The sequence below is a fragment of the Aethalodelphis obliquidens genome, unplaced genomic scaffold, assembly GCF_003676395.1.
Source record: "Aethalodelphis obliquidens isolate GAN/ISIS:26980383/991018 unplaced genomic scaffold, ASM367639v1 scaffold9, whole genome shotgun sequence".
Lineage (NCBI taxonomy): Eukaryota > Metazoa > Chordata > Mammalia > Artiodactyla > Delphinidae > Aethalodelphis > Aethalodelphis obliquidens.
Window position 1 is genome coordinate 18,445,698 of NW_020837953.1, and position 19,754 is coordinate 18,465,451.

A 19,754-nucleotide genomic window follows, 5' to 3' on the forward strand; every position below is an offset into this window, starting at 1 on the left:
GTCAGATGATTTGGGGCTGAGTTGCAAGAGAAGGTGACCTTGACAGAGTCTAAAGTGCTAGGCTTCTTTTTTTCTTAAATTTTAAATAGTTTTAATTTAATTCTTTTAGAATAGTATGTATCTATTCCAATTGTAGATTGTCAAGTCTATACAATATTTTCCTCTTTTTAAAAAAACATTTTTATTGGAGTATAGTTGCTTTACAGTGTTGTGTTAGTTTCTACTGTACAGCAAAGTATGTATACATATATCCCCTCTTTTTTGGATTTCCTTCCCATTTAGGTCACCGCAGAGCATTGAGTAGAGTTCCCTGTGCTCTATAGTAGATTCTCATTAGTTACCTATTTATACATAGTATCAATAGTGTATATATGTCAATCCACATCTCCCAATTCATCCCACCCCAGCTTCCCCCTTGGTATCCCTACGTTTATTCTCTACATCTGTGTCTCTATTTCTGCTTTGCAGATAAGACCATCTATACCAGTTTTTTAGATTCCACATATATGTGTTAATATACGATATTTGTTTTTCTCTTTCTGACTTACTTCACTCTGTATGACAGTCTCTAGGTGCATGCATCTCCTACAGATGATCCAATTTCGTTCCTTTTTATGGCTGAGTAATATTCCATTGTATATATCTACCACATCTTCTTTATCCATTCCGCTGTTGATGGGCATTTAGGTTGCTTCCATGTCCTGGCTATTGTAAGTAGTGCTGCAGTGAACATTGGTGTGCATGTGTCTTTTTGAATTATGGTTTTCTCAGGATATATGCCCAGGAGTGGGATTGCTGGGTCATAGACAACCCTCAGAAAGGGAGAAAATATTTGCAAATGAAGCAACTGACAGAGGATTAATCTCCAAAATATACAAACAGCTCATGCAGCTCAATATCAAAAAAACAAACAACTTAATGAAAAAATGGGTGGGGCTTCCCTGGTGGTGCAGTGGTTGAGAGTCCGCCTGCCGATGCAGGGGACATGGGTTCGTGACCCGGTCCTGGAAGATCCCACATGCCGAGGAGCAGCTAGGCCCGTGAGCCATGGCCGCTGAGCCTGCGCGTCCGGAGCCTGTGCTCCGCAACGGGAGAGGCCACAACAGTGAGAGGCCCAAGTACCGCAAAAAAAGTGGGTGGAAGGCCTAAATAGACATTTCTCCAGAGAAGACATACAGATGGCCAACAAACACATGAAAATGTGCTCAACATCACTAACTATCAGAGAAATGCAAATTGAAACTACAATGAGGTATCTCTTCATACTGGTCAGAATGGCCATCATCAAAAAATCTACAAACAATAAATGCTGGAGAGGGTGTGGAGAAAAGGGAACCCTCTTGCACTGTTGGTGGGAATGTAAATTGATACAGCCACTATGGAGAACAGTATGGACCTTCCTTAAAAAACTGTTTCCAATATATTAAAATGTTGGTTATCTTCATATAATAACACCTTACTTAGCAAACAACAATTTCTGTGTGTGATATAGGTTGTCAAGTGGTGACTGTTTATTCATATTTTAGACCCACTTCTGAAGAAGAGGCATTGTTGTGCAGCTGAGAAAAAAATGAACTTTGGAATCAGGCAGACTTGAATTTAAATCCTGGCTGTGCCACATAGCAGCTTTTACCAAAAGTCAAGAGTGATCTTAACTTTCCTGAACCTCAGTTTATTGATCTATGAAATGGGAGTAATAAGAATATGACCGTAATTGGGATGTTGGGAGGATGTAAAGGTAGTTGTATGTGCTCAACACATGGTAGCCATTGTAATTAGACCCCACCAGGGCTGTCCCCAGGTCAGCCCTCCATGTGCCCTTTGCAGCCCAACACTTGTCACACTTACCTTGGCCAAGCACCTCTGGGCTCCTAAGGCTCCCACTGCCTTCAGGCACAACGAGAGAGGGAGTCTGCAGACCAGCAGGAAGCCTGGGCAGAGGTGCTGCCCTCTCAGCTGGCTGGTCCAATGGCCAAAGTCCAGCTTGTTTTTCTGATTACCATCTTCTTTCCCAATAGGTCTCTGAGATCTGGAATAAATATTTGAACAATCACTATCAAGTCCTCTCACAGGCTCGCACCCAACAAGTAGATCTACTAGGCAAACAATTTGAGACCGACACTGGCTTGGGTAAGTGGCAGTTCTCCCCAGGAAGCAGAGCAGTGACTTCATCTCTTCTGATCCACAGACTTTTCCCCTCAGAGGGAGAGCAGCTGTGCCTGTCATGGGGCACATCAGTGCCACCTTCCCATTTTGCCCACGGGCAAACTGAGACAGGGGGATCAAAGAGATTTGACGAGCAGTGGGAAGAATTCAGGTCCCTAGCGTCGCACACAGCCTTGCAGGGGAGTTAATAAAGGACAGATCTGGAGGGAAAAAAAGACCCTGCCAGAGCCCCCTGAGATTCCTGCAGAGCATCCGTTTTTTATGTGTTATCTCTCCAGACTCCACACGGAAGTCCCATTGCTCATTTGTTCTGGTGCCTTATCCTCTTCCTTTACTGGACAGTGAACTTCTCAGTGGCAGGGCTGAGTCTCATTCATCTCTCTACCCACAGCTCAGCAAAGGGCTGAAGGCTGAGTACAGCATCATTCCCTCTGAGATCATAAAAAGAGATGGAAGATCTAGTTTCTTCTCAAAAGAGACATATAGTGTAGTGGGTGAGACAGAAACTATGTGAAAGAAAAGAAAACTTCTACAAGTACAAATTATATTACAAGCTGAGTCCCAGAATGAAGAGGTGAGGACAGTTGGATGGTGTTGAAGAGGGAAGACTTCTTGGAGGAGAAGTTCGGAGCTAAGATTCAAAAAATTAGTAATTTTATTGAATTTTCTCTTACTATAAAAGCAGTTCATGTTAAAGCAGAAAACTCAGAAATCATAGCTATCCAAAGACAGCCAACCTTAACATGACAGTGTATGTCTTTTCTGTCTTTTTCTCTAAGCTTAGCCTCACATGCGGAAAAGCAGAAAGGCTACGGCTTAAGCATCTTTGGATTTGGGGAAGAGGAATTAAGGTGCTGTGGCTGCCAGAAGCCCCGGCTCCCTCCTCTTGCTATAGAATGGAAGTTGAGTTGGGCCCAAGAAATCCCCCCATGACAAATTCCCTGTATTGGGGGCCTAAGAGATCTAGTTTAGGACTCTGAAAGAAAGAAAGCTAAGCAACTCTGGGACCTGTAGGAATGAGTTTTGTTTTTTGTTTTGTTTTGCTTTTTTTAGGTTACTCTGATAATGATAGGCTGGGCAGAGCTGGTGAACTGCCTGAAGGACAGGTCCCCTAACAGGTTGCTTATCCCTGAGGGTAGATGCAGCTGCCCTAGGGCCTGTTTCTTCTTTCCTCCCTTTCTTTCCATCACAGATGAAGCCCAGGAAGCAGAAGCCATTCAGATCCTGACTTCAATCTTGAAGATTCGAGAATCTACATCTGACAAAGCCCCCCAAAAAACAATCTTTGTTCTAAAAATCCTGTTCATGCTTTACTACCTGATGGTGAATTCTTCAAAGGCAAGTTCCCCTAGAAAAGAAGCATGTCTAAAATGGAGGGAGAAGTTCCTCTAGTTGATTTCAGCTGTGTTTTGCCCAACTGCACTAGCTTTTACCCTCAGAGTAAGCCTTCACTCCAAAAAAGTTCAGATGCTCATGACATTTCTTATGTGTTGAGTCCAACCTGCACAATGGAAATGGGGTTGTCTTCTTCCCTCAAGGGGGCCACCCTCGGGTTGCACAGGTTAACTGAGGCTGGGGCAGTGCTGGGAAGCCTGCAGGGAAGAAGGGCTCTGGGGAGTCCTTGGGGGGTTGGAGTAGTTGCTCTAACCATACTCAGGTAGTGAGTTCCCCGTTGCTGGAGGGATCCAGGCAGAAATAATAATTCAAAAGGTAATTGTTCTTGAGTGCTTTTTATGTGGCAGTCACTAGCCTAAGTACTTTACATGAATTATCACATTTAATTCTCATACTAACTTTACAAAGAAGGTATTTTATTATTCCCACTTTACAGATAAGGAAACTAAGGCACAGAGAGGGTCCATTGCTTGCCCAATTTCTAATAGACAGCAGGTGGCATATCTCAGGGTTCTTGATTTATTGATTGACTGATCCACTCATTCATTCAGGTATTTATTGAGGTTCTACCATTTGCAAGGCACAGTTTTAGGGACTGGGGGTGCAGTGGTGAACCACCAGCCAAGTTCCCTATTTCCAAGTAACTTACATTTTTCTGGAGGAGGGGAAGTTACAATAAACAAGTAAACATATAAATATGTAATATAATTTCAGAGAGTGAAAAGCACTACAAAGAAAAGTAAAGCAGACAAGGGGAGAGAGGAGGGAGGATGGTTGGAGGAGGTCTTTCTGTGTGGGTGACATGGGAAAATTTAAGATGTCCTTACCCCGCTCCCTTCCTCCCTTCCTTTCTTCCTTCTTTCCTTTCATCAGCAAACTTTTACTAAGCACCTACTGTATACCAGGGCCTGGAAGAGCTCCCAGTCTGTGGGTTAAAATAGAGTGTGATAGTAAAGCCCAGGGCCCTGTGGGAGCACAAAAGAGGGACAGTGGCCCTATGTGGGATGGGGGTGAGAGGGGTTAGGGAACAGGGAACATTTCCATTGTATGTCCAAGTTTACAGTGGACAAAGCCTCTTTTCTACATTTCAGGGTCTCATTTTCCATTCAAGGAAGTCATTCCCCCAAGGTGTGTTAAGGGTGTCAGGTCTGCAAGAGGTACTTAGAAAAAAGGGACACCTCTATCTACTAAGGATTGGCACCTCGCTTCCTTCAGGTCTGGACTCAGCTGTCTGCTTTTCAGTAAGGCTTTCCCTGCCCTCTGTCTGAAACGGCAAACCCCCACTGCCACCATTAATGCTTCCTGTTCCCTTTCCTGCTTTATTTTTTTCCTTAGCATGAATCACTATTTAAGATACCATTGCATTTTAATTATTTGTCTTGTTTATTGCCTCTCTCCCCCACTATATTGTCAATTTCACAAGGGTAGGAATTTCTGCCTATAGTCACAGTACCTGGAACATAGTAGCCTTTCAATAAATATTTATTGAAAGACAGTAAGGAGAGAAAGAGGAAAGGAAGGAAGGAAGGAAGGAAGGAAGGAAGGAAGGAAGGAAGGAAGGGAGGAAGGAAATAAGGGAGAAAAGAAGAGATGGAGGGGGGTGAAAGCACCTGCTCGGCTTGCTGAGGCACCCCTTTCCCCTTTGCGAGTAGAGCCATGTGGCTGACAGGGTCTTGGTACTCCAGCCAGGTGTCAGGCCTGAGCCTTTCAGGTGGGAGAGCCGAGTTCAGGACATTGGTCCACCAGAGGCCTCCTGGCCCCTCGTAATATCAATCAGCGAGAGCTCTCCCAGAGACCTCAGTCTCAACGCTAAGACCCAGCTCCACTCAATGACCATCAAACTCCAATGTTGGACACCCCATGTCAAATGACTAGCAAGACAGGAACACAACCCCACCCATTATCAGAGAGGCTGTCTAAAAACATAATAAGTTGACACCCCAAAACACACCACGAGACGCTGTCCTGCAGACCTGAAAGACAAGATCCAGCCTCATCCTCCAGAACATAGGCACCAGTCTCCTGCACCAGGAAGCCTACACAACCTACTGAACCAACCTTACCCACTGGGGGCAGACACCAAAAACAACGGGAATTTCGAACCTGCAGGCTGTGAAAAGTAGACCACAAACCCAGCAAAATGAGAAGACAGAGAAATACACAGCAGATGAAAGAGCAAGGTAAAAACCTACCAGACCAAACAAATGAAGAGGAAATAGGCAGTCTTCCTGAAAAAGAATTCAGAGTAATAATAGTAAAGATGATCCCAAATCTTGGAAATAGAATGGAGAAAATGCAAGAAACATGTAACAAGGACCTAGAAGAAGTAAAGAGCAAACAAACAATGATGTACAACACAATAAATGAAATTAAAAATTCTCTAGAGGGAATCAATAGCAGAATAACTGAGGCAGAAGAAAGGATAAGTGACCTGGAAGATAAAATAGTGGAAATAACTACCACAGAGCAGAAAAAAAAAAAAAAAAGAATGAAAAGAATTGAGGACAGTCTCAGAGACCTCTGGGACAACATGAAATGCACTAACATTCAAATTATAGGAGTCTCAGAAGAAGAAGAGAAAAAGAAAAGGACTGAGAAAATATTTGAAGAGATTATAGTTGAAAACTTCCCTAGTATGGGAAAGGAAATAGTCAATCAAGTCCAGGGAGCACAGAGAGTCCCATACAGGAAAAATCCAAGGAGAAACATGCCAAGACACATATTAATCAAACCATCAAAAATTAAATACAAAGCAAAAATATTAAAAGCAGCAAGGGAAAAGCAACAAATAACATACAAGGGGATCCCCATAAGGTTAACAGCTGATCTTTCAGCAGAAACTCTGCAAGCCAGAAGGCAGTGGCAGGACATATTTAAAGTGATGAAAGGGAAAATCCTACAACCAAGATTACTCTATCTAGCAAGGATCCCATTGAGTTTCGACAGAGAAATTAAAAACTTTACAGACAAGCAAAAGCTAAGAGAATTCAGCACCACCAAAGCAGCTTTACAACAAATGCTAAAGGAACTTCTCTAGGCAGGAAATACAAGAGAAGGAAAAGAACTACAATAACAAACCCAAAACAATTAAGAAAATCGTAATAAGAACATACATATCGATAATTACCTTAAATGTAAATGGATTAAATGCTCCAACCAAAAGATATAGACTGGATGAATGGATACAAAAACAAGACCTGTATGTATGCTGCTTACAAGAGATCAACTTCAGACCTAGGAACATGTACAGACTGAAAGTGAGGGGATGGAGAAAGATATTCCATGCAAATAGAAATCAAAAGAAAGCTGGAGTAGCAATTCTCATATAAGACAAAATGGACTTTAAAATAAAGACTATTACAAGAGACAAAGAAGGACACTACGTAATGATCAAGGGATCAATCCAAGAAGATATAACAATTGTAAATATTTATGCACCCAATATAGGAGCACCTCAATACATAAGGCAAATGCTAACAGCCATAAAAGGGGAAATTGACAGTAACACAATCATAGTAGGGGACTTTAACACCCCACTTTCACCAATGGAAAGATCATCCAGAATGAAAATAAATAAGGAAACCCAAGCTTTAAATGATACATTAAACAAGATGGACTTAATTGATATTTATAGGACATTCCATCCAAAAACAACAGAATACACCTTCTTCTCAAGTGCTCATGGAACATTCTCCAGGATGGATCATATCGTGGGTCACAAATCAAGCCTTGATAAATTTAAGAAAATTGAAATTGTATCAAGTACCTTTTCTGACCACAATGCTGTAAGACTAGACATCAATACAGGAAAAAAACTGTAAAAAATACAAATACATGGAGGCTAAACAGTACATTACTAAATAACCAAGAGATCACTGAAGAAATCAAAGAGGAAATTAAAAAATACCTAGAGGGCTTCCCTGGTGGCACAGTGGTTGAGAGTCTGTCTGCCGATGCAGGGGACACGGGTTCGTGCCCTGGTCCGGGAGGATCACACATGCTGCAGAGTGGCTGGGCCCGTGAGCCTTGGCCACTGAGCCTGCGCGTCCGGAGCCTGTGCTCCACAACGGAGAGGCCGCGGCAGTGAGAGGCCTGTGTACCGCAAAAACAACCCCAAAAACCTAGAAACAAATGACAATGAAAACACAACGACGACCCAAAACCTATGGGATGCAGGAAAAGCAGTTTTAAGAGGGAAGTTTATAGCAATACAATCCTACCTCAAGAAACAAGAAAAATCTCAAGCAACCTAACCTTACACCATAAGCAATTAGAGAAAGAAGAACAAAAACCCCCAAAGTTAGCAGAAGGAAAGAAATCATAAGGATCAGGTCAGAAATAAATGAAAAAGAAATGAAGGAAACAATAGCAAAGATCAATAAAACTAAAAGCCGGTTCTTTGAGAAGATAAACAAAATTGATAAACCATTAGCCAGACTCATCAAGATAAAAAGGGAAAAGACTCAAATCAATACAATTAGAAATGAAAAAGGAGAAGTAACAACTGACACTGCAGAAATACAAAGGATCATGAGAGATTACTACAAGCAACTCTATGACAATAAAATGGACAACCTGGAAGAAATGGACAAATTCTTACAAAAGCACAACCTTCCGAGACTGAACCAGGAAGAAACAGAAAATAAAACAGACCAATCACAAGCACTGAAATGGAAACTGTGATTAAAAGTCTTCCACAAAGCAAAAGCCCAGGACCAGATGGCTTCACAGGCGAATCCTATCAAACATTTAGAAAGGAGCTAACGCCTATCCTTCTCAAACTCTTCCAAAATATAGCAGAGGGAGGAACACTCCCAAACTCATTCTATGAGGCCACCGTCACCGTGATACCAAAACCAGACAAAGATGCCACAAAGAAAGAAAACTACAGGCCAATATCAGTAATGAACCTAGATGCAAAAATCCTCAACAAAATACTAGCAAACAGGGATTCCCTGGTGGTGCAGTAGTTGAGAGTCTGCCTGCTGATGCAGGGGACATGGGTTCGTGCCCCGGTCCGGGAGGATCCCACATACTGCAGAGCGGCTGGGCCCATGAGCCATGGCCGCTGAGCCTGCGCATCCGGAGCCTGTGCTCCGCAACAGGAGAGGCCACAAGAGTGAGATGCCCGCGTACTGCAAAAAAAAAAAAACAACACAAAAAATCTAGCAAACAGAATCCAACAGCGCATTAAAAGTATCATACACCATGATCAAGTGGGGATTATCCCAGGAATGCAAGGATTCTTCAATATATGCAGATCAATCAATGTGAAAAACCATATTAACAAACTGAAGGAGAAAAACCGTATGATCATCTCAATAGATGCAGAAAAAGCTTTCAACAAAATTCAACACCCATTTATGATAAAAACCCTCCAGAAAGTAGGCATAGAGGGAAATTACCTCAGCACAATAAAGGCCATATATGACAAACCCAGAGCCAACATCATTCTCAATGGTGAAAAACTGAAACCATTTCCACTAAGATCAGGAACAAGAAAAGGTTGCCCACTCTCACCACTATTATTCAACATAGTGTTGGAAGTTTTAGCCACAGCAATCAGAGAGGAAAAAGAAATAAAAAGAATCCACATCGGAAAAGAAGAAGTAAAACCGTTACTGTTTGCAGATGACATGATACTATACATAGAGAATCCTAAGGATGCTACAGAAAACTACTAGAGCTAATCAATGAATTTGGTAAAGTAGCAGGATACAAAATTAATGCACAGAAGTCTCTTGCATTCCTTTATGCTAATGATGAAATATCTAAAAGAGAAATTAAGGAAACACTCCCATTTACCATTGCAACAAAAAGAATAAAATACCTAAGAATAAACCTACCTAAGGAGACAAAAGACCTGTATGCAGAAAACTGGAAGACACTGATGAAAGAAATTAAAGATGATACATACAGATGGAGAGATATACCATGTTCTTGGATTGGAAGAATCAACATTGTGAAAATGACTCTACTACCCAAAGCAATCTACAGATTCAGTACAATCCCTATCAAACTACCAATGGCAATTTTCACAGAACTAGAACAAAAAATTTCACAATTTGTATGGAAACACAAAAGATCCCAAATAGCCAAAGCAATCTTGAGAAAGAAAAACGGAGCTGGAGGAATCAGGCTCCTTGATTTCAGACTACACTACAAAGCTACAGTAATCAAGACAGTATGGTACTGGCACAAAAACAGAAATATAGATCAGTGGAACAGGATAGAAAGCCCAGAGATAAACCCATGCACATATGGTCACCTTATCTTTGACAAAGGAGGCAAGAATATACAATGGAGAAAAGACAGCCTCTTCAATAAGTGGTGCTGGGAAAACTGGACAGCTAAATGTAAAAGAATGAAATTAGAACACTCCCTAACACCATACACAAAAATAAACTCAAAGTGGATTAAAGACCTAAATATAAGGCCAGACACTATAAAACTCATAGAGGAAAACATAGGCAGAGCACTCTCTGACATAAATCACAGCAAGATCCTTTTTGACCCACCTCCTAGAGAAATGGAAATAAAAACAAAAGTAAAGAAATGTGACCTAATGAAACTTAAAAGCTTTCGCACAGCAAAGGAAACCATAAACAAGACGAAAAGACAACTCTCAGAATGGGAGAAAATATTTGCAAACAAAGCAACTGGCAAAGGATTAATCTCCAAAATATACAAGCAGCTCAACAACTAAAAAACAAACAACCCAATCCCAAAATGGGCAGAAGACCTAAATAAACATTTCTCCAAAGAAGATATACAGATTGCCAACAAACACATGAAGGGATGCTTAACATCACTAATCATTAGAGAAATGCAAATCAAAACTACAATGAGGTATCACCTCACACCAGTCAGAATGGCCATCATCAAAAAATCTACACACAATAAATGCTGGAGAGGGTGTGGAGAAAAGGGAACACTCTTGTACTTTTGGTGGGAATGTAAATTGATACAGCCACTATGGAGAACAGTATGCAAGTTCCTTAAAAATCTGAACATAGAACTACCATACGACCCAGCAATCCCACTACTGGGCATATACCCTGAGAAAACCGTAATTCAAAAAGAGTCATGTACCACAAAGTTCATTGCAGTTCTATTTACAATGGCCAGGACATGGAAGCAACCTAAGTTTTCATCGACAGAAGAATGGGTAAAGATGTGGTACATATATAAAATGGAATATTACTTAGCCATAAAAAGGAACGAAATTGCATCATTTGCAAAGACATGGATGGACCTAGAGACTGTCATACAGAGGGAAGTAAGTCAGAAAGAGAAAAACAAATACCATATGCAAACACATATATATGAAATCTAAAGAAAAAAATGGTTCTGAAGAACCTAGGGGCAGGACAGGAATAAAGATGCATACGTAGAGAATGGACTTGAGGACATGGGGAGTGGGAAGGGTAAGCAGGGATGAAGTGAGACAGTGGCATGGACATATATACACTACCAAATGTAAAATAGCTGGTGGGAAGCAGCCGCAGAGCACAGGGAGATCAGCTCGGTGCTTTTTGTCCACCTAGAGGGGTGGGATAGGGAGGGTGGGAGGGAGACGCAAGAGGGAGGAGATATGGGGATATATGTATATGTATAGCTGATTCACTTTGTTATACAGCAGAAACTAATACAGCATTGTAAAGCAATTATACTCCAATAAAGGTGTTAAAAAAAAAAAAAAAGAAGAAGAGGAAGAGATGGAGGGGGGAAGGGCCAGCTAGAGCCTGTCCCAAGTTGTCCTGTGAAGCGTCTGTCAAAACTCTGGGCTGCTTGGCCCCCCAGATGGCAACTTACTTGTGGCACCTTCCGTTTCTATGCCTCCCAATGTTGGTTCAAAGGGCCCTGAAATGTAGAAAAGAGGCTTTGTCCACTGTAAGCTCAGCGACCATGTTTTCCTGTTCCTTAACCCCTCTCACCCTCATCCCACATATGTGGTTAGCTGTGAAGACCCAGTGTATGTTTACAAGTTTCCACAAAGAACTCAGTGGCTGGTGTGAGAAGCTGAAGGGTCCTTTCCCATGTTTTTGTGGTCGAGCAGAGATGGGCTTTCCAATGTAATGCTTTTCTGTGACAACTTCCTTTTGTCACTGCAATTCTATTTCAGGCAGAGGAATACGCCATGAGAGCCCTGGATCTAGCCAAAGAACAGCAGCTCAGTGTCCATGAACAAAACACCATTCAAGACTTACTAAATCTCATCTCAGCTGAGGAAGCTCATTCCATTACTTGGTGACCCAAGAGCTCTGCATCATGGACTATTGAGCATCTAATGTATTCCAGCATTGCACAGCTGCTTTGAGGTGCTATGAATTGCTGAAGTGCCCACCCTCTTCCCCTAGGATTGCGCTCATAGCTATGTTTTTATCGTTTCACAGCATATGTTGGGGAATATAGAGCTTTTGGCACAGAAATCAGTAAAACTCTTGTTTATCATGACTTTGCACGACTTTGAATAATGTGTTATCAGTTCACTAACAAGGTATTTACAATTAAACTGCAAATAGTTTATCCTATTTCTCAGAGGTCTCCCGGTGATGCATTCTTCATAGATCTTTGCCAAAGAAAGGGGTAGGGAATAGAGCTATACTGGAGTAAAGTCTCTCTATTCTACTGTGATTAAATTAGTATTAATCTGAGGTAGATTGTGATTAAAATGCCCATTATAATTCCTAGAGCAATCACTAAGAAAAGTAATCTAAAAAACAGTTAAAATCAACAAGGAAATTAAAATGGTACACTAGAAAAGATCCACTTAATGCAAAAGAAGGCAGTAAAGGAGGAATGGAGGAACAAAAAGATGTGAGACATATAGAAAACAAATACCAAAATGCAGACATAAATTGTAGGTCTTTGCCAGAAAAGGTCCCTGGGCCTTTCAAGGAGCTCCAGTATGGATTGGCCGAGTTACCATTCCACATTGGTGTCTCTTTTCTCAGACAATTATTTGAAGGGGATGTGAGCCATCTATGCTGTCTAGGGGGGAAGTACTCTGGAAGGTCCCCTGTGATGTAGGGGACAGAGTGTAGGCATTGGAGCAGACATGCCTGGGTTCACATCCCAGCTTTCTCACGTAACAGCTCTGTGACCTTGATTCACCGCCTCCCACCCCTCCACACACACCCAACCTCCTCATTATGGTCTAAAATGGCCCAGGTGTGGCCATGGCTGTGTCAGCTAGTACCATCGAGGACTCTGGTCATTTAGTGCATCCTTTTTTTCTCCAGACTCGCTAAGCAGCCTGCCCATGACCACTTTGCTTCCTGGGTAGATCTGTACCAGGGAAAGGTTATGCAAATCAAGGACCTGTCGGAGAGTTTTATGTTCCTGACATATTATTTCCCTCAGGCCCATATAATAAAAATATGTCAGATGGCCACCCTGCACCTTCAGGTCTAGGTAAAATCCGCTTGGGGCACTCTTATGCTTCTGCAAGATGGCTATGAAGTCCCAGGGCCTTACTTTTCTGTCTCTCACTTCAGTTTTTAGCTTCAATTATCAATACTCTGTCACTCTCCACATCTTGTCTTGTAGCTGTTGTTTTCGTCTCTTTAGGGACACATCCCTTCTTGATTCTCACCTGCTAACCCCAGATAGGAGCCAGCTCTTTCAAACAGATGTTGAATGAAGATTGGAGGAGTGAGGAGAAGGATCAATGGCAGATAATTTAAAAGAAAATATTAGAACTTCCTTATTCAAAAAGTCCTTCAAAGTCCATTTCATTAAACTCTAGTTCTCTTCTCTACCATAGTCATTGGCCCCTTTCTCTTTTTCCCCCCTCCCTTATCTGTTTTCTGTTCTCTCCACCCCTGAATTCTTGCTCATGACTCCTTCCCCATTGAGTATATTTATAAAATTACTGTTTCACTTTATTGTTCCTATTGACTGATTTTCCTCTTGGTTACGGCTCATAATTTTCTGCTTTTTCACATCATGTCTAGAAATTTAATTTTCAGTCTTTCTGCTTTTCTAACACTTGCATTAAGGCTATAAATTTTCCTCTAAATGCTGCTTTCATTGATACCACATATTACAAAATGCATTTTTATTATCATTTGCTCTAAATATTTCTTAATTTTTTATGACTCATGAGTCATTTAGAAGTATGATTCTTAATTTCTTTTTTTTTTTTTTTTTTTTTTTTTTGCGGTACGCGGGCCTCTCACTGTTGTGGCCTCTCCCGTTGCGGAGCACAGGCTCCGGACGCACAGGCTCAGCGGCCATGGTTCACGGGCCCAGCCGCTCCGCGGCATGTGGGATCTTCCCGGACCGGGGCACGAACCCGTGTCCCCTGCATCGGCAGGAGGACTCTCAACCACTGCGCCACCAGGGAAGCCCATGATTCTTAATTTCTAAAAGATGGTGTCACCTCTTTGCTGTTTTCCAGCTTAATTTTATTGAGATCATAAAATACGTTGTGTACAATTTTGACTTAGAAGTTGTTTGGGGTTTGCTTCATGGCCCAGGATATGGTTAATATGTATTTGAAAATGTTTTGTGTGTGCTACAAAAGAATGGAGATATTGGGCACATTGCCCTATATATGTCCGTTAAGTCAAATTTTTTTCATATTTTCAAATGCTGTATCTCCTTGTTGAATTTCTAATTTATTTCTGAGAGAGGTACATAAAATCCATCCAGTATGATTGTGGTTATATCTATTTTTCCTTGTAGTTCTATCAGTTTTTGCTTTACATATTTTGGGGCTTGGCTGTTAGGCAAGTACAAGTTCAAATATTGTATTTTCCTGGTGAATTGAATCTTTACTTTTTGTATTATGAAGTGATTCTCTTTACCTCCAGTAATGCTTTTAACCTTAGAGTCTGAGGCTTCGGTCTGATGTTAACATAGCTCTTCCTATTTCCTTTGGGGCTGGATTGCTTGTTACCAGCTAGGTGTTACCACTTACCTCTGCTTCAGCATTTACCTCTGCTTCAAAGGGGAGGCTTGGAACTACAGTTCCCAGTATCTCTTTCCTTTTATGATTCTGGATTAAATTCAGCCAATGAGGGGCTACTGCACAAGATTTGGAAGCCGGATGAGAAGGAGCAGCCATTAATCTTCCTGAGAATCACCCACTGTTACTTTCCTGAAAGCAGATTTCCTGTGAAAGCAGCTTGCTGACCTTGCTTCCTGATCACCCAACCATTTCAAAGGTTGTGTAAGATTCTAATTCCCTACATTAAATAAATCTCTTTACTCAAAATGCTCAGAGAGGCTTCTGTTTTCCCAACTAAACACTTAGTATTTCTTCTTGCAACCTTTCACTTTCAAACAATCTATACCCTTATGGTTTGGATGTATCTCTTATAAAAATAGTATAGTTAAAAAAAAATAGTATAGTTAGATATTTTTATATCTGTAATTTTAAAAGAATCATTTAGTCAATTTACATTTTATTTGTATGCTAAATTGTTTGGGTTTAAATCTTTTTTTTTTTTTTTTGCGGTACGCGGGCCTCTGACTGTTGTGGCCTCTCCCGCTGCGGAGCACAGGCTCCGGACGCGCAGGCTCAGCGGCCATGGCTCACGGGCCCAGCCGCTCCGCGGCATGTGGGATCTTCCCGGACCGGGACACGAACCCGTGTCCCCTGCATCGGCAGGCGGACTCTCAACCCCTGCGCCACCAGGGAAGCCCTTAAATCTATAATTTTGTGCCTTCTATTTGTACTGCACTTTCTTTTTTCCCTCTTCTTTCTTCTAGATTGATTATGTATTTTTTCTCATTCCATTTTCTACCCCCTGTCTGCTAGTTTGTAGGTTACACACTGTGTTTCTATTCTTTAAGTGATTACTCCAGAAATTCAAATATTCATTCCTAACATCAACGTCTAAAGTTATTCAGGATGTTTACCCTCATCCTGGACTGTACAAGGGCTTTAAAATTTTTAAATTCCATTTGCTTCCCCCTAACTTATATATTGTTACTGTTATTTATTTCAAGTATATCTTAAACCCACAAATCACAATTATTATTATTTTATAAAGTCATTATTATTTTATAAAGTAATCATATTCCTTCTTGCTTTTCACACCCTCTATCTGGGTTCACAGTACTGATAAATCCTTTAGTATTTCCTATGGTGAGGGTTTGCTGATGGCAAATACTCAGATTTTCTTTCTTTCACTAATTTGATAATGTTTTATTTTGTCCTCTTTTTTTGACTCATCAATGAAAATGTATCTCACTTTCATACATGATACAGTGATGCAGGACATAATCTCAGTTCTGAAGATCTCTGTGAAATGTGATTTACTTGACCTAAAAAGGTATATGCAGGTTCAAGAGAACCAGGAATTCTTGGGAGATAAGAACATCTCTTATCATTCTACCAGGTAACCTTTCCTAAGCATCTTCAGCAGAATTTGTAGGTGTGGAGCTGAGGGATCATCTCTGAAAGTCCTGGCTAAATCTTTTCTACTAGCAAGCACATAGCAGTGTTACAAATTATATCATGTTGTCTATCAACATTTATTTAACAAAAATTCACATTGAGTAGTTGCTCTGAGTACCAACTCTCCAATGTTTTATCATTGCACAACTTTGGACCTGTGCTGTGCCATAGGTCCTCAGATGACCAAGATTAGAACCAAGGTGCTCTACCACCGCTAGGTCCTACTATAGATATATATCATGAAAGTGAGGCTTCTGTATTCACGATGGCTCTATGAAGCATAATATCTCTCAAGAACAAGAGGTCAAACAAAACACACATCTGGCAAAGTAGATGCTTCAGAAAAGATGATGAAGCATTACTTGAATGACAAGCCATGTCATCATTTTGTTTGCTAGAAAAAGTACGTTTTTCCTGATATTCATCAAGATTGATGGTGATGAGTTGGAGATAAATATTTTATTTAATCTATATGCTTACACAGACACAGTTTCAATAGTTAATAAATACTTAAATAAACAGCAGCAGGTTTGAAAAGCATATAAGCAAGGTTACTATTGAGATCAGGATATAAAACCAAGATGATATATTATAAATGTTGTCCCTTGCTTGCGAACCTTTCTAAGGAGTGCAGAAACAATCCTAGTGATCAAGGGAGAAAAACTTTCAATGAAAAAAGACCATTCAGAGTTTGAAAGTCATGTTTCACCACAAGAAACAATACTGGATGTGAGGGATAAGGAAGATAGCAGCCAAAGAATGACTCCTGAAGTGTGTTTTCTTTCCTTCTGGTTTGAGCAAGTGGTTGGCGTTGTGCCCTCAGGTGAGGAGATCCTGGAAGAGGAGGGTGTCTGCGGGAGAGAGAGGAATGTGAATTCGGATTGGGGCGTGGTGAGTTTAAGATACTTATGAGACATTTGAGGGGAGATGAAAAGGCAGGCAACTGCACAGGCAATCTGACATTAAGAAAAGAACCCTGAGTTCGAGAGATAAATTTGAGAGCATCATGTAGGTTGTAATTAATACTGTGGAAACAAAGGAGATCACCTAGGGAATAGAAGAGAGATAAGGAAGGGAAGAGAGCCCCAGGAAATGCCCTGAAACAGAACGTTTAATAGAGAAGAGGGGAACCCAGCAGATGAGGGTGACATAATTTCAGATTTATTCAGAGTATTCATACAAAGGATTCCCATATATCTTTCAACCAGATTCCCCAGATGTTAACATTTTACCATATTTGCCTCATCATTTTCTCTATATAGATACCCATTATTTTCTGAACCATTTGAAAGAAAGTTGCAAACACTATGCCCCTTTATCCCTCAATATTTAATGTGGTTCTTCTAAAAACAAGGAAATTCTTACATACTCTCATCAGTACAATCATCGAAATCAGGAAACTAGGGACTTCCCTGGTGGAGCAGTGGTTAAGAATCCTCCTGCCAATTCAGGGACACGGGTTCGAGCCATGGTCCGGGAAGATCCCACATGCTGCGGAGCAACTAAGCCCATGCGCCACAAGTACTGAGCCTGCGCTCTGGAGTCCGCGAGCCACAACTACTGAGCCCACGAGCCACAACTACTAAAGCCACCGTGTCTAGAGCCCGTGCTCCGCAACAAGAGAAGCCACCGCAATGAGAAGCCCCCGCACTGCAACAAAGAGTAGCCCCTGCTCACCGCAACTAGAGGAAGCCCGCGTGCAGCAACAAAGACCCAACACAGCCAAAAATAAATAAATAAATATTTTTTTTTAAAAAAAGAAATTAATCATTGATAGGATGCGATCAAACAATAAAATACAGACTTTAGTTCAGATATCACCAATTGTCGTAATGATGTTCTTTAGAGCAAAAGAACATCCCTAAGCAAGCAGTGCATTCAGTTGCTGTCTCTTTAGGCCTTTAAATGTGACACAGTGTCCTGCTACTCAAATCTTCTCTGACTTATGAGAAATTCAGCCAAACTTTTCCAACAAATGAAGAAGCCAAGGCCTTTGGGAGCTCTGAAGAGCTGTGACTCACTGAGGTACAGTAGATCTGAGGCCGGTGGAAGAGCCATAATCCTTGGGGGAAGGCTCTTCCCTGATTGAGGGAATTCCTGCAGTGAAAAACGCAGCTGCAGGAAAAGCAGTGAAATGGGAACCAGCATGACAGCCAGGTGGGTGTCAGCAGCATGAAGCTGGGATCGTTTCAGGGGATGACCGTGGAACCCTGGAAAACAGAAGAGGAAGTCTCATAGGCTTATTCCTTGGGGAGAGGAAATCCCAAGATCTAGCAACCGGGGACGGTGTCTGTAGCCAGCCTAAAGATCTTTCTACTGGTGCCCTGTCAGCATGGTTGCTGACAGTCAGGATGGTGGGGAAGCAGTCACCACCCTTCTCAAAGGACCTCGGGCCCCACCAAACACACTGGTCTACGATGCAGTAAATGCAGTTCTTTTGGGACAACTGGGGGAAGTGTATATGAACTGGGAATTAGATGCTGTCAAGGAATTACTGTTAATTTTGTTATATGTGGTAAAGGCATAAGGAAATCTCTTTTTAAAATGAGATGCCTGCTGAAGTATGCAGGGGAGAAAAGATATGGTGTGCGGAAATTGTTTTTAAATGCTTAAGAAGAAGAAGTAGGTAGATGCAGTAAAAATAGAAAATTTTGATAATTTAAAATTTGAGGACTTTACTAAACCATCCTCTCGACTTTTGTGTAGTTTGCAGAATTTCATATATCAATAGAATAAAAAAGAAATACAGGTCACACTCCCCAGTGTTTGGGTTGAAGGACAGTATGAGCGGTACAACAGAGTAGCATCCCTGGTTGCAACAAAGCAGCGTTATCCCTGTGACTCTCTGACCTCAGGGTGGGCTCCCTGACCCTCACAAGTTGAGGAACAGCCTTTGTTCAAGGGTCTCAGGCCTGGTGCCGATCGGAGTTAGTTCCTAAAGGCCTTAGCACTGCTTCTCCCAGGAAGCCTTTTGAAATATCATGCAAACAAAGTCGAATGGCTCTTCCGGTGCGGACCCAAATCTTTCCAGTCCCCTGGGATCCTTCCTGCACCACGCAGCCATTCTTACACACAGCAAGCTCTCACTTGCTATTTGAATCTTCATTGTGAAGTCAGTCCGGGAGAGCATGTTGAGCAGGCCCACGACAAGCTCATACCATCTGCATTAGTATTTTCCTCCATCATCTTGACGGTTGAGAGTTGGCAATGTTACAATTCAGACAGCACTCTGCATTTGAAAGGAAAATTATGGTTTTTCAGAATGCAGCTGGTGTGTCAGTGAATAGGATGAAGTTTCTATGAAGCCTTTTCCTCATTTTATGATATGAAAATAATAAAATGTAGATTCAGCGTGATACTTACTGCAAAAGAACCACCAAAAGGGACAGAGTTTGGGGGACAAAGGCAAACAAAGCATTCTGTTCCATGGTAATAATTTTAATAAAAAGCAAACCCAGCAAAACAATCATTTAGAAATGATTTCTTCTCTGTGGGAGAAGTTAACATTCTTATTGCTGTTCAAACCACTTGGAAATGAGCTCTTTGGGTGCCTAGTTAAGATATATTCTTCACAGCACGTTTTCAGTTTGCCAATTAGGCAGGAAAAACTACAATTCACTTTCCTGGGGGGAACTTAGCTGAAGTACAGCCCACAGGTGAGACACAGCCTCAAAGATCACTAAGTTTAGGAGCAAACCAAAAAGATTTCTCTTGTGTGAAAACAGAGGAAGACAGAACAGGCAGAGAAGCAGTGTTTTCAAGAGTTTTTCTTCAAGTCAGT

At 41.4% G+C, this 19,754-nt stretch overlaps 1 protein-coding gene across 2 annotated transcripts in view; it reads left to right on the top strand.

Annotated features, from left to right (window-relative positions):
• ZMYND12 (zinc finger MYND-type containing 12) overlaps positions 1–12,010 on the top strand; it is a 34,587-nt gene extending 22,577 nt beyond the window's left edge. For both annotated transcript variants that reach the window (XM_027108901.1, XM_027108902.1), the window contains 3 exons: positions 2,019–2,130; positions 3,359–3,508; positions 11,691–12,010. In XM_027108901.1, the coding sequence (XP_026964702.1) occupies positions 2,019–2,130; positions 3,359–3,508; positions 11,691–11,815 (387 nt within the window). In that variant the 3' untranslated portion in view covers positions 11,816–12,010. The remainder of the gene's footprint in view (positions 1–2,018; positions 2,131–3,358; positions 3,509–11,690) is intronic.
• Positions 12,011–19,754: the final 7,744 nt, after the last annotated feature.